Source organism: Chelon labrosus (genome assembly GCF_963514085.1).
Source record: "Chelon labrosus genome assembly, chromosome: 4".
NCBI lineage: Eukaryota > Metazoa > Chordata > Actinopteri > Mugiliformes > Mugilidae > Chelon > Chelon labrosus.
In genome coordinates, this window is record NC_140340.1 from 19741350 (window position 1) to 19755194 (window position 13845).

Here is a 13845-nt window from a genome sequence, read left to right on the forward strand (position 1 = left end):
CTCAAAGGATGAGCAGCAGTGGGCCGTCTCTTAGAAGAAACGGGGGTACATATTTACAAAGTTTCTAAAAGAGCCAAAATATTTCAGAACAAGATAGGATTAAGTTACTTTACTCAATCAAGTGAAACCCGTGGAAAGCACACCTCTGCAAATCAAAGCTTAATAAAAAGCAGCAGTTTTACGGAACATTAGAATACACTAGTATCTGCATTAAACACTGAAGGCAGCAGCAACTGAATTTGATGATGCCACATTAGCTTTTGCTTTATGCCCCGAAAACATCAGCAGGATTCTTAATGTAAGATAAGATCCGCTGCAAGTCTGCAAAACCTAAAAATATTACGCAGAAATACACTTCATTCCCCGGAACAATCATTATTTTGTGTCTCTAAATCAAGGAAATGCATATCATATTGGAGTCACCTTGATTAAAAAAAACATCGGTATATTTGAGCATCATTTGTGGAAGCAATAATGTAGCAAAAACACTCATACACAGCACCAGAGCACGGCACACTCGGCATTTTAGGTCATCATCACCATTCATTTGATCCTGATAGTCACAGAAAAGCCCGCACAACGATTATCCTAAATTATCGAAACAGCAACGTGCGAGAAAACAGAAGACTGATCTTGATGAGGATCAGGTCTGAGACAGACGGGTGCTCTCTTGAAACTGTCTCAAGCACTTGCGCATCCTGTGTTTTTCTGTTTGCCAGACAGATATTCCTGTAGTTAGAAAGGCAGCTGCTACGCCTGGACAGATAGGTGGCAAGAACAACCTTTTAATCCATGCTGGGGCATCTATTCTCACCAAATCAGAGAGGTGGCTCATCTGCAACTCTGAAAGGTAGCAAACGACCTTCAAGAAAACAGAGGGAGAGGCACTGTGCAAGGTGTCAACTTGATGACTTTACCTTACAAAAATTATAATAAAAACAGTGCAGACGGGGGAAGAGGAAATAAATCATCAGAAAGGCGTTGCTTCAGGGAAAGGCCACCTTTTCACACTGTCCTTCTCCGTTTTAATCCATATTTCATAACATAGCAGCTCATGTGTAGAGCACTACACACACACACACACACACACACACTGACAAGTTTCGTTCATCTTGGCCATAAGAGCTTGAGTCATTATGTTCGGAAATCAGTCATTCCCTAAATGTAGCCAGTGCATTTGCTACTGCGAAGAATGCCACTCAGTGCGCTCATTTTCTGTAAATGCAGTCGCTTTCATGTTGCTTGCTGAATGCACAGTGCTGCTCTCTTATCACTCCATCAGCAGGGAAGATGGATGACACAGCACGCAAGAGGGGCATGTTGTGCACCAGCTATCCGAGTAAACAAGCACAGACCCCAATGACCCAGTACAGTGTGGCTTCAACAGATGGCAAAGACAGGAGCGGCCTGTAAGACGATTAATGGATTTCAAGGATAAATTACAATAATGAGACAAACACAAGTAAATAACTAAATAATACTGACGATCTGCATGATCTATGTAAACTAGTGGAGTGTATTAGGGGTGAGACGCGAGCAGGCTTAGCTGTTTTCTGAGCTGAGACACAGAAGCTAATCCTCTCAGAAAAAGAAATAAAGCTAACCCTGATGCAGCCCAAACCCCTTTCCAGTTTGTCATTCCGCACTTCAAAGCATACATGATGAAATCCCCAAAGGTATTATAAGAGCTCTGGCATAGCAGTCATCCTCAGCCCTGTCCTAGCCTAATGCCTCATAAACGGAGCCTGGAAACATGTCCTTTTACTATTTCGCAAGTCTTTGTAGCCTTGGATCTTTAAGAACCTTTTTACAGTTGCAGAGGAGGTGGTGCTTTCCTACTGCAGGAGATATGAGGCGTTTCTAAATCATTATGCGGCCAAGGGATTCCTGTCCCCTCACTGTAAAATACTGCAAATGCAGAATGCACATGTACCTCTCAGAGAATGTTAGATCAGGACAGGAACCAGGCACGGATCTTTTTGCAGGGCATTGCTGAATTAGCTGTTACACACACAGAGTGCGCACGAGAAAATACATGTGCTGTAGATAGAGACAGGTATGTAATTTGAGGCATTTAGTCATGAATGTGACGCCATCGAATGGCAGCTGTTAAACAGCCTGCTCATCTGTCAGATTACCGGGTTCCATCAGTACATCCATTATTGGTCTCGGAGCATCAAACTAATAGCCTGCCTGACAGAACTGAAAGACTCAGTTGATGAAACAGTTTTAACAGACACAGTCAAATATAGCTTGTTAGATATTAACTGCAAACAAATATTATTACAGTTCTTACCAAAAATGGTCTTAAGATTTTTAGTGTCACATTATTCCAAGATTTAGCTACTGCCTGATTTTAGTACCGTGGCCAGCAGTTTTTCCATTGTCAAATAAACACTGAGTTAGTGTATAAAACTAATGAAAAATCACAAGATGATGAGTTGAAGTACATGAGTATGCTGATTTGTGTGGAAAATATTGCCATGTTTAAGTGCAACTACAATAATACCGGCTCCTGCTACTTGCAATCTGTAAAATTACCAAAGATCCAATCCAAACGTCAAAAGGAAACGGCCCATCATTGTTGGACAGCTGTTATGTGTGAGCACTTTAGAAAAGAAGATCCCCAAGACTTCAGGACGTTAAAACAAAACTAAGGTATGACATTTGCATATCAAAAAAGCTGGAACTAGTTAAATGAGGACAAGTAGTCGGCAAGTAATTAGATCAACCACCGTATAAAAATGTGTAATCATCATTAATAAATGTTAGTTTTTCAGATCAGGTACCCAGTGCATTTAGGAATAAGGTCACAACATATTAATGTCAAACGACTGTATAAAAATTCATGGCAGCTATATATTCTGTTTTCCAGTAATACTTAAATGCATCATACATAATGCCCCATGCTACTGCTCTAGACAACGGTATTAATTGTTCCATTTATCAGCCAATCCATCCGTACAGAAGTCTGGTTCAGCCGTTACCTTTTCTGCTATAGTATCTCCCATAAATCCCTTAACCCAAGCACCTCACATTCTCCCTTTGGGCCGACTGCCGAACCCGCGCCGTTTCATCTTTCAAAATGGCAGAGAGGGCATTGAAACGGAGCGTGCACGGACTCTTTAAACAACAAGGACCATCAGAATGCAGTTTGTCTATTACTCGGAGATAGCACTTGATTCTCTGCGCGTTTGTGAGTGTGTGAGCGGCGGAGAGAGAGGGGGAGAGAGAGAGGAAGGGAATGAAAGAGATAAATTGAGAGGAGTCAGTTCGCCCCCGCTGTTCTCACTCAGCAGACTTGTGATAAGGTTTATCTCCGGTGCCTAACGAGTTCGCACAGTAGTCCTCTCCAGCTCCCACTGAGTGGACCGTGGCGCACAGAGCTGCGCCTAGCCAGCAGTGAATTGAGCTCCCTTTTGGTGACCTGTGCGTGTTGTTCATGCTATGCTGCTTTAGAACTTTATTTTTGTAGGAAATGGCTTCGGCCCCTTTGGCCACATCTCTTTTAATCTGGGATTTCTTTCTTGCCTCCTTTTCTTCATCCTTTCTGCTCACTGTAACTCAGACTGCCAAGAGAAGCTGCAAGAGCTGGAAAAAGAGCCGCGAAGCTTTGGCACAGAGAGGCGTGCGTGTCCCAGAGGCAGTGGCTGAGGCAAAGATGGAGACACAGAGAGGGAGAGGGGGGCTGCTGCTGAGTTAAGCCCCTAATCACAGTCTGCTCTGCATGAAGGACTTAAAGTCACTCCATTTAATGCTACCTTCTCTTTAGTCAAAAAAAAAAAAAGGAAAGAGAAAAAGGATACCACTGCCTACTTCTCCAGCTTTCTGATACCTAGGCACCCATTCCTAATACATAACCATGCTTTCAAAAGTGCAAAAGCTACAGTATACAGCCAAACAAATACGGCAAACATACCAGTCATGCACATACAGGCATACAGGCAAACGGGAACATAATACGTGTACCCGGTAATGCAACTTGTGATGCTTTTCTGAAAAACAGCCACACTCGTTTTCATCATTCTGAGGAAATAAAGCCACATGAAACAATTTCGTGATAAACCACATTCGTGAGTGACACGGGGCCTTGCCCTTGTCTGGCGTGCTCAGGTGCTTCATTTGTTTGTGCGAGGCGAGAGGAATATGAGCAGATCCTCAGAGACTGGGGGGTCCCTCCGGCTCAAAATATATTAATTGACTTGGCTCGGCTTCCTGTCACACTTTTGCTGAGCGCTACGGAACGCCATCAAGATCTTTTGGGAAATCCCCTCTCGCCGCGTAAAAAGCTACACTGTCTGCACTTCCAGCTGCTGTTCCACCTCACCTTTCCCTCTCGTCCGCGCGGCTCGCCGACAATGAGCTGCTGCATAGGTCTTAATCTAATGATGGAACATTGATTTATGCTTGGGTGTCCCACAGCCATTAAGATAATTGCATGATCACTTTATAACATCCTCCCTGCCCCCCCGCCCCCTTCTTCACCAACTTGCTCAGTAGGACCCATAACCACATTATGGTTATAGGAAATGTGGTCGGAAATATCATCTTTCAGCCCTTGCAAATTGATTTCATACAATTTCCACTGACTTCTAAAACCCCTTAAGTCTATCTCTCACCTGTGCAGACCATTTGATCTATCGGAGGCTTCTAGGCCTTAACAGCTTGTATTGATCGAAATTCTTCAGCCAGCAAACTGAAGGGATGCTCTTGTGTCACCTTGTAATTCCAATAGTCCATGTATTTTTTTGTGAGATCATCACTGAAACGGTGTATTTTTATCTGTTAGGTCAAGGCAACCGCTCTTTGATTGCATTCAATGGGAAATAACTGTTTAAAGTGGCACTATGATCTCTTCTGACAAAATCTTTATTAAAATAAAGATTGCGCCGCCACTGCGGACTAATGGCTGCTTCAGAGGAGACGGTAACTTCAGCGAAAGTCAAATTGTTTTGACAGATTGATCCAAACGGAGGCACTTTGCTTCTTGAATATAAACACCGCCACTTCAGAAACACGGAACACATCAAAATATTTCCAGCTTAAGTAATTGGCAGAATGAGGGGGTGATTTAGAAACAGTTCAGCAGTGGATCCAGCTGTAAAGGTAATTTGTTCCACTTGCACTCCCAATTAAAGGATACTTTTATAATTATCTTTCATCCATCAGTATGCTTTGATGTCTTTTTTTTTTTTAGCTAATTTTCTTAACCTTTGTTTGTCTTGAACTTTATTTCAAAAGTTTCATGTGGTTCAGCTCATCCATTAATTGGAGATTACAGTAAAGCTGTCACCCGTGCTGTGACCGGACAGTAAAATTGAGTGACAGTATGTACCACGAAAGATACGTGTCAAGGGATTTGCTATTCTATTTTGCTTCCTCATTAAATTTCTAACAATTTCTGACAAATGAATGCACACAGTAGCAATCTGCTATATTGATTTAGGCATCGATTCATTGGTGTACACCTTGTGCTGCATCCTGCTGGGGATGGCTGCTGCCATCAAGGAGTGTCATTGCTATGGGGCTGGGGTGGCTGGTCTGGCCAAGGTGCGTGGTACATGTCTAAGTAACATCCAAATGAATGCCAGGTCCAAACGTTTCAGAGCAGAACATTGTATTGTGACAAGATGATCAATGTTATTTACTTCTCGTGTCAGTAGTTATGCCTGATCGGTGTATAGTATCAGTAGTGCAATATAAAATGCCATATACTGTGATTGTGACTGTATTGTGACACCAATACCCATGTTCAGTTCATTGTTGATATTATTATTGATGGTCAGCATCTTGCTGCACTTACCATCAATGACTAGTCTGAAACAAATATTGTAATTTGAGCAGCGTGAATAGCTAGGCCTAGGGCTGCAGTGATGCAATCAATGATAATTACGTACATGTGCCAATTTAAGTGGAATACGTCGATGCGTCACAATGTTTATGTTCACCGCAAAATATGGTGTGTGTCACTAGCCAGCATGTTGAAAATTACCAAAAAGCCTGATCCAGAAATGTCAAGACTGTGGGAATCATTTAAACAGACCCTTTGTATAAAAAAAATGAGACAGCAGCATCAGTATTTGGACTACTATGGTGGTTTTGGTCAGCCTAGGAGTCATCACTGGGTCCTCGTCTGTTGTTTTTCAGTCAAGAACTCAATGAAGACTAGAGGAAACTAGGGCAGATGCTAATGCCTAGTTGGGCATTACCAAAAAATTATAAATACAGAGAATAAAAAAACCTATGACTGCTTGATTAACATGAATGGCATTTAAATATATTTCAATCATTTTTATTTCTTAATCAATATGAATTAAAACTTTGAACACATTACAACATAAAGGAATATTTAGTAAACGTACCTTTCTCTCCGGTGACTTTGTTGCAAAGACAGGCATGTGACAGGCAAGTAGCGGATACCAAAATGGGGCTATCGTCTTCCCTTCATCCTCTCCATACAACCAGCCCGGTGAATTCTCCTCTCCTGAAACGAAGAAAAAGGAGATTGTTTTCAATTCGTTCTCACTGATTTCATACCAACTTGAGGGTTTAGTTAACGTGTTTTGTTTAATTTATTGTCAGCATGCATCTCGCCCTCACAGTTGAGCCATGCTGGAAACCTCTTTCAAGCTATGTCAAACCACGCAAAATAATCAGAAAGACACTTCCCAATCTCAGGTATGTAATATGAATGGTGTTATTAGCATGTGAACGTTATAATCAGCCAGACGCTTATTCCCTGTTGTAGGAGGCAAGGCCAGGTACCGCCAACACGGGGCCTCAACAGTGATTAAACCTGCACTTAATCAACAGTGAGCGTGTGTCCCAGCGGGAAAAAATGCAACTGCTGGATTTGAGTTACAAAAATGGATTTGCCCAGTACATGCGCCGTCTCTACGCTCACAGATCTGAGCCTTAAAACAGGTGCAACCCTGACAAGTCACAGGGCAAGTGTGCCGAAGCACTCGCGTTACGTGTAATTGTCAGTTTCACTTCATAGAAAATAAATTGTGCATGATATTTAACAGCTTGTTAAACTTTCCTTCCTGGTTTGTTTGCATGCAGCACCTTGAAATAAGCTACATGTTTTTGGTCTCTTGGGCACGATCACAGACGCATTACACCTATTTGCAGTAGTTTTAAAAGTTGATCGAAGAACACATTGTTTGATAAAAGTTCTGACTGTTCACACTTTCAATGGCAAACAGATAAATTAGGAAGCTTTCACTGACAAAGAACTGAAGGTAATGTTCTCATCCTTTAAGAAAAGATGAACATGTATGCAATCTATTACTTTGCAAATTGCCGTGTTTACTTTGGTATGGAAATTATTGACATTAATGTGACCATACTCTCTGGCGCTGACTGACAGCAAATGCTGAATATCAATGACTGAAATCCTAGTCGTAGTCAAAGCCTAGATCTGAATAAAAGTCAAAACATGTGTACACAAAGAAAGAAAGCACAAGAGTGATCAAGGACAGGGATGAGCAGCACTGAATAACTGAGTTGTGTCTTTTCATATCTTTCATGTCCTTTTTCACATCTCTGCTCTGTGTGTGTTTGGTTGATGATGGATTTTTCATGTTGCCCTTTTCAATCTTTTGAGCTTCACAGAGTATTTTTTTTATATATATATATATAACTGTGGTAATATTAACACTTAACGCAGTCATTTCAGACCCCTTCATTTTCTCACCCTGTCCTCATTTTAAATTGTTAAAACTGCCATTCCCCCTCAATCACCCACAATGACTAAGTGGAAAAATGGTTTTGAAATTTTTGCACTTATAAAACTTTACACCCTTACTTTGTGGAAGCTCATTTGGCAGCCATTACAGCTTTGAGGCTTGGCTAAGTCTCAACAGGCTTTGCATACCTGGATTACACAGCTTATCCCATTCTTTGGGAACAGATCCTATCAAACTTGGTCAGACTAGATGAGAAGCCTCAGCAAACTGCCATCTTCAGGTCTCTCCGCAGATATTCTTTGAAGTCTGAGCTTTTGCCGGGCTACTCAAGGATGGTCAGCGACTTGACCTGAATCCACTCCAGTCTTATTGTGGCTGCATGATTCGGTTTACTGCCATGATAATGAGCGAACTGCTGCCCCAACCTCAGGTTGCTGAACTCTGGAGAAGGTTTTCTTTGAGGATATTTTTGTACTTGGCCCTCGTCTTTGATGAGTCTGCTGGTCCCTGCCACTGGAAAAGCAGATGATGCTGCCATCACCTTGTGAGCAGGGCCTGGTGTTTGCTTTTACTCCAAGTGGCTTCCTGCTCTACCATAATGGCCTGACTGATGGAATACGCCTGAGATTTCGTGCTGGTTCTCCCATTTTTGCAGAGGACCTCTCAAGCTCCCTTAAGACTGGCTGTTGGGTCCCTGTTCACCAGCATGACCAAGAACCCAGTGGCAAAGCTACCCACTTTGGCCAGACATGCAACTCTAGTCCTAGTGGTTTATTCCATTACAAATTACTAAAAACATAAAAACACACAACACCTTAGAAATGGTTTTAAACCCTTGCCCAGATTCAAGGCGTAGGACTACAGACAGAATGCTGAACTTCTTGACTTTTTGTCCTGACAGGTGTGCCTTTCTAAATTATGTCCTTATGTTCCTTTGCCTAGTTTAGGACACATTTTAAAAATCATTAAAGCAAATAGAACATTTATATGACATCAAATCATGAGAGACTATTGTACCAGTTAATTACCATTTCATAAATTTGAAAAAATGTAAAAAAAAAAAAAAAAAAAAAGTGAACTAACCACATGGCTATTCTACTCTAAGGTCAACAAGGATGGAAAACTAAATGAATAAAGCTTGCAACGTGTGTATATATCATTAGCTTCAAATCTTTTTAATGCTGTAATAAAAAGTCAACTTATACTTTCTCAATACAGTTTTATTAAGCTGTTTATCTTATAAGAGCATGGGACACACAACCAGCGCAATTTAATTAGAATCTATGCGTGCACCACTTCATGTCTTGTGGAACACAATGACGGAAACAGTCATGGTATCAACAAGGCAGCTGTGAAGAAAGCTAAAAGTAATCTTTATTTGCAGTCTTCTTTAGTTGAGGAGTCTAATTAATTTTTCGGGGATGAATGGTGCACGTGTGCAGGTTGTCCCTTAGCTAGCTACTACCAGGATATAGGGAGATGTGAGGTCACTTATTAAAAGACTTTAATTGAGGGCTGGTTGTTGCAGGTGGGGCAGCGAGTCCAGTGGTTTCCTTTACCCCGGAGTAATTATCAACTTCCCTCAGCTAATTATTAGATTAGCATAAATAATGATCCATTTGAGTATCCCGACTTCTTTAACTGAATTCGTTAGTCTGGGAAACACACAAAAGGACAGAGAATAAAAGTGGTTGCGAAAGAACACAAATTAGCCTTAACCTTCAGTCTTTGCCATGCAGTAATGAAGATGAATAACGGTGAACAAATGATAAGCACAGACCCAAATTGAAAACGGCATCAAATAGGGACACACCGGCCACTAACCTCACACACACACACACACACACACACGCAGTAACACTCTCGAATTTGTGACTTTATTTGCACTAGTTGGACCTTTAAACACCGGGAAACATAACAATCACATCCGTCCTCCGTGGTAGAGGAGTTATTTTATTTGTGGGAACATCATTTTCACAGTTATCTGTCAAACCAAGCAGTCCAGACTTTTAAAAGAAGTTACGCTGGAGGTAAACGTCAGGGCAGCATCGTACAAATAACCTGATATTCATTATTTTTAGCCAGCCCCATCTTTTCCTTGAGGTCACTACATATCAATACTACATGAATACACCATTCTTTAACTCTGATAGTGGACTGGAAGCAAATCAATATGTCAGTAAGAAAAATGTATCTCATATGTTCATTGTATTTTCCTCGGTACAGTGCCTCATGTTCGATTCACATCATGTTGAATTTACCATAAATAGACCAAACTGGGACAGAAGCAGTCATGAAAGCCTTCTATTTGCAATTACAAGCAGTGACTTGGACATGCGACTTACTGCTTCTTCCGGTGCATACCAAGCAGAATCAAATCACACTGTCACAAATCATTTCAGGAGAAGAGGCTTAAAATATTTTATTCCAGCTTTATGTGCAACAGTGTATATACAATATAGATCCAAGTGTAGTTATATTGCTTTCATTCAGTAAAATTGTTATTTTGCATGTGGGTGGTCAATTAGTTGAATGCAGTTAATATGGAGTTCACATATACAGAGCACTATGAAACAGTGATACTGGATACACACATATGTACATTCGACACCTTTGTCAACGCATCATCGTTTGTAATTATTAATTTCCTGTAGTAAAAAGTAGACTTGTGCTGTGAAATGTAGAAAGACCGCTAAAGTTAATCAGATTTCCCCATAAATAGCACAGACTACACGAATATATCAATCAATCAATCAATATTTATTTGTATAGCACCTTCCAGCACCCAATGGTGCACAAGGTGCTTTCCAGGGTAAAAACAAGAGCAAAAGCAATATTACTAAAACATAATTAAGACACAGCTGCAGCGCAAAAAGGTGCACAAAGTGCATTCAAGCGTAAAAACAAGAATAAAAGCAATACTACTAAAACAGAATTAGAACGCGACTATAACATAAAGGGGGCAACAGTCCCAGTTAGTGGCTATGTGTGAAATGCCAGCCTGAATAAATGCGTTTTTAACTCTGACCTAAAAGTTGTGAGCTTGTTGTGAGCTTGTTATATATATGTAGCGGAAAATATATTTTCCACCTCAGCCTCAGTCCTGAACAAGAAACATGTTAGGAAAACACTCACAGGTCAACATGTAACTCCATTTGGCTATTTTATTTTATCACACTAGTGTCAGGGGTAAACTACATTAAATGTGTTAAAACAGGAAAACAAACATGGTTCTTTAGACAGATCAGAATAAAGGTCTGGACCGTCTTAGCCCCATGTTATTTAATATTTAATATTTGCATTGATTGAATTGGCTAAAGCTTTGAGTGCATCACCTGAGCTCGCCGAAAACCAGAAATGAAATTTCTCCCTAGCAGACAAGCTTAAAGCAGCACAACCTGGGAAACACCTGGAAATATCAACAGGAGAACAGGGAGCGAGTAAATGTGATTGACAAGAAGATTCAGATGTCAAGATATATAGCTATAGTTGATGATCACACACCAGAAGTAAACATTACAAGTACTTTTTCATGGAATTTTGCTAAAGACGCTAAAATATACACATCGGTGGGCCACGGGCTTCGTTGCCATTGTGGGTTATCACTGAAAGGGAGTTACATATCCATATTTGACCGTAGTTCTAGTACCTAATAAGACTGAAGTGCTTGCTTTCTCCTTCATCTGGATCTACAGTTGCACCACTGATGGACTGCAATGAGGACAGCTAACGGTTAGCCTAATGGAGCAGTAGTCACAGAACAACAGTTACAAAAAGTAACCATGAAACGTTCGCCCACTGTGCAATAAAGTTTGTATATTCCATGATCGTTTTCATTAAAGACAATCTATATAAATGATGAGAATCCACAAGCTAAAGGTTAAGGTCAGTTCTATCTACTTTGTGCTGCTACTGTACAATAAGTATGTGTAACAACATCTTTTGAAAAGGTGCTGGCTTGGAATACTAAGAAGGGAGATTTAGTGTCTCAGTTTCTTTATTCCAATCATGCTTTTGTTTCAAGTCTTTGGCTAATGAAGATTAATTTGCAGAGCATGGCGCTCTATCAACCCTGGTGACACTAAGGGCAAAGATATAGACTAATTAAATACACCAGCGCAATTGATATTTCCCATGGATCAATGCGAGTGTGGGATCTGTTAATTAAATCTGTGATAATGTTTACTCATCATAAATATCTCCCATGTTTGAACGCAGCGAGATACGGAGATAATCTTTGCTGTCTGACAGATTAATTTAAGGGCTAACAGGAATTATTTCCAATGAGTGCTTATTTTTGTTTTGTTTTTGTTTTTTTTTGTCTGGTTTCTTGTAGACGCAAAGACATCAGTCACCATAGCAACCAAGCTACCTGAATCCCTGAAAATAAAACCCCTAGCAGCCTCCCATGCAGCAGGGCAGGGCTTTTGTATTCTCCCCCCTTGCTCGTTTCCTGTGCGGTACACATCAGAATGGCATACGTTATCACACAGTGGATTAAGAAGGCGTGTCAGAGTGTGTGCCAGAACCTCCAAGCCACACTCCACTCATCTATTGATCCACGTGCGAGGGGGAAAAAGTGAGAGACCGGCACACTTAGCGGTGTAACCGTAGGCAACAGCCCCCTGCCTGCCCTCTGGTGCCTGCAGCGGGTCTGATTGCTTGTCTCAATCATCCCTTCACCCCCACCAACCACCCCTTCCTCACCCACACGCACATACTCACTCAACATCTCCCTCACTTTTCCCTTATTCGTTCGCCTGGTCTCCAGCGTCTCGCCAACAATCTCTCATGATTTGACGGCCTCTTGTTCTTCTTGTGAGGGCCATCAAAGTCTGCCGCCTTAACCCTGTCTGAAAGGGTTGGGACTGTATGGTAGGAAGCAATTAATTCTGCAGCGAGAATGCCTATTAATTAGGCAATGCTTCTGGCTGTTTCACGAAGACCCTTCAGAAACAGTAGGGCCACTTGGAGTGGCATAAAAGATGCAGTAGCACACCAGGCTATTAATGGACACTGGAGCTCGTGGTGAAGAACTAGTGTAGGGTAATTTTTACTTTCTATTTCAAGACCTCGTATCTTCACCACATGCACCCACAAAGTGACAAATGCTGTTTACTGGAAACATGTTTTACCCAGCTGCCATATTGTATCATGAAAAGCTTGACTACCAGAGCACTGAGATCCGGCTAAACTTTCTAAAAACCACCACCAAACATGGGCTGCAAACATTTTATGGAAATGATCTAGTTGTAAAGGATTCATGAAAACATCACAGTTTTTATAAGGCATTGTTAATGGGCAATACACTAGCAATACAGCGTGCAGAAATGTCACCAAAAGCCAACGATATTCACATGCGGCACAGGGAATCCAACCAAGCAGAGCAGGGCAGTGTAGCTGTGTTTCCTCTAAATGGAGGTAACAGGATAAACACTGGTGTGAAGATGGGCCTGGGAAAATGAGTTTTGTGATATCTAATCACTCACTAAATCATGCATGTGAACATTAGCTACTTGTGTTGTCCACCATTCAGGGACATTTCGGAGCATGGCACCCATTTCAAACTAGACAAGAGCATGGTTCAATGCATTTGAAATGCTGATTCAACTGTAGGTCTCCCCTGAGCACAGGCCAGGACTGCCTATGATTGCAGCGACGAGGAAACCTCAGTGACAGCACACCATCCGTGAAATTAAATCAACAACTCCCTTATTGTAATTACATTTAGCTAAATGGGAAGGCAAAGTGTGGGTGTAATACAATTAACATGTAATTGTCATCCTGACCAGGTTGGTGTTGATCTATTTCCTCAAGGGATTCAATGAAATCCATCTCAGCGCCCTCATATCCGCCATTTGTTTTTAAACGAATGATCTGGTAAGTACCCGTTAGTCACAGGGCCAGTGTGTATGTGTGTTCATCAACGAAGTGATATATATACTGTAGTACCTGTAATAGATGCTTTTGTAAGGATCAGTGCCTTTCTCTTTAAGTGTCCCAACCCAGACTCTAACTCTAACATAAAATACTGAATGAGCAATACAGATGGTCCTATGCACTGCTTTTGTTATTAATTTCAAGCGTTGTTGATGCTTGCTGGACAGACAGAAAACTGAATCTCTCTTCTCATCTCCTTTTTGACTGCAGATTC

The 13845-nt window shown here is 41.2% G+C and overlaps 1 protein-coding gene across 1 annotated transcript in view; it reads right to left on the reverse strand.

Annotated features, from left to right (window-relative positions):
• arhgef10la (Rho guanine nucleotide exchange factor (GEF) 10-like a) overlaps nt 1-13845 on the reverse strand; it is a 92484-nt gene that overhangs the window by 33320 nt on the left and 45319 nt on the right. The window contains exon 19 of the mRNA XM_084542579.1: nt 6363-6484. Coding sequence (XP_084398705.1) covers nt 6363-6484 — 122 coding nt within the window. The remainder of the gene's footprint in view (nt 1-6362; nt 6485-13845) is intronic.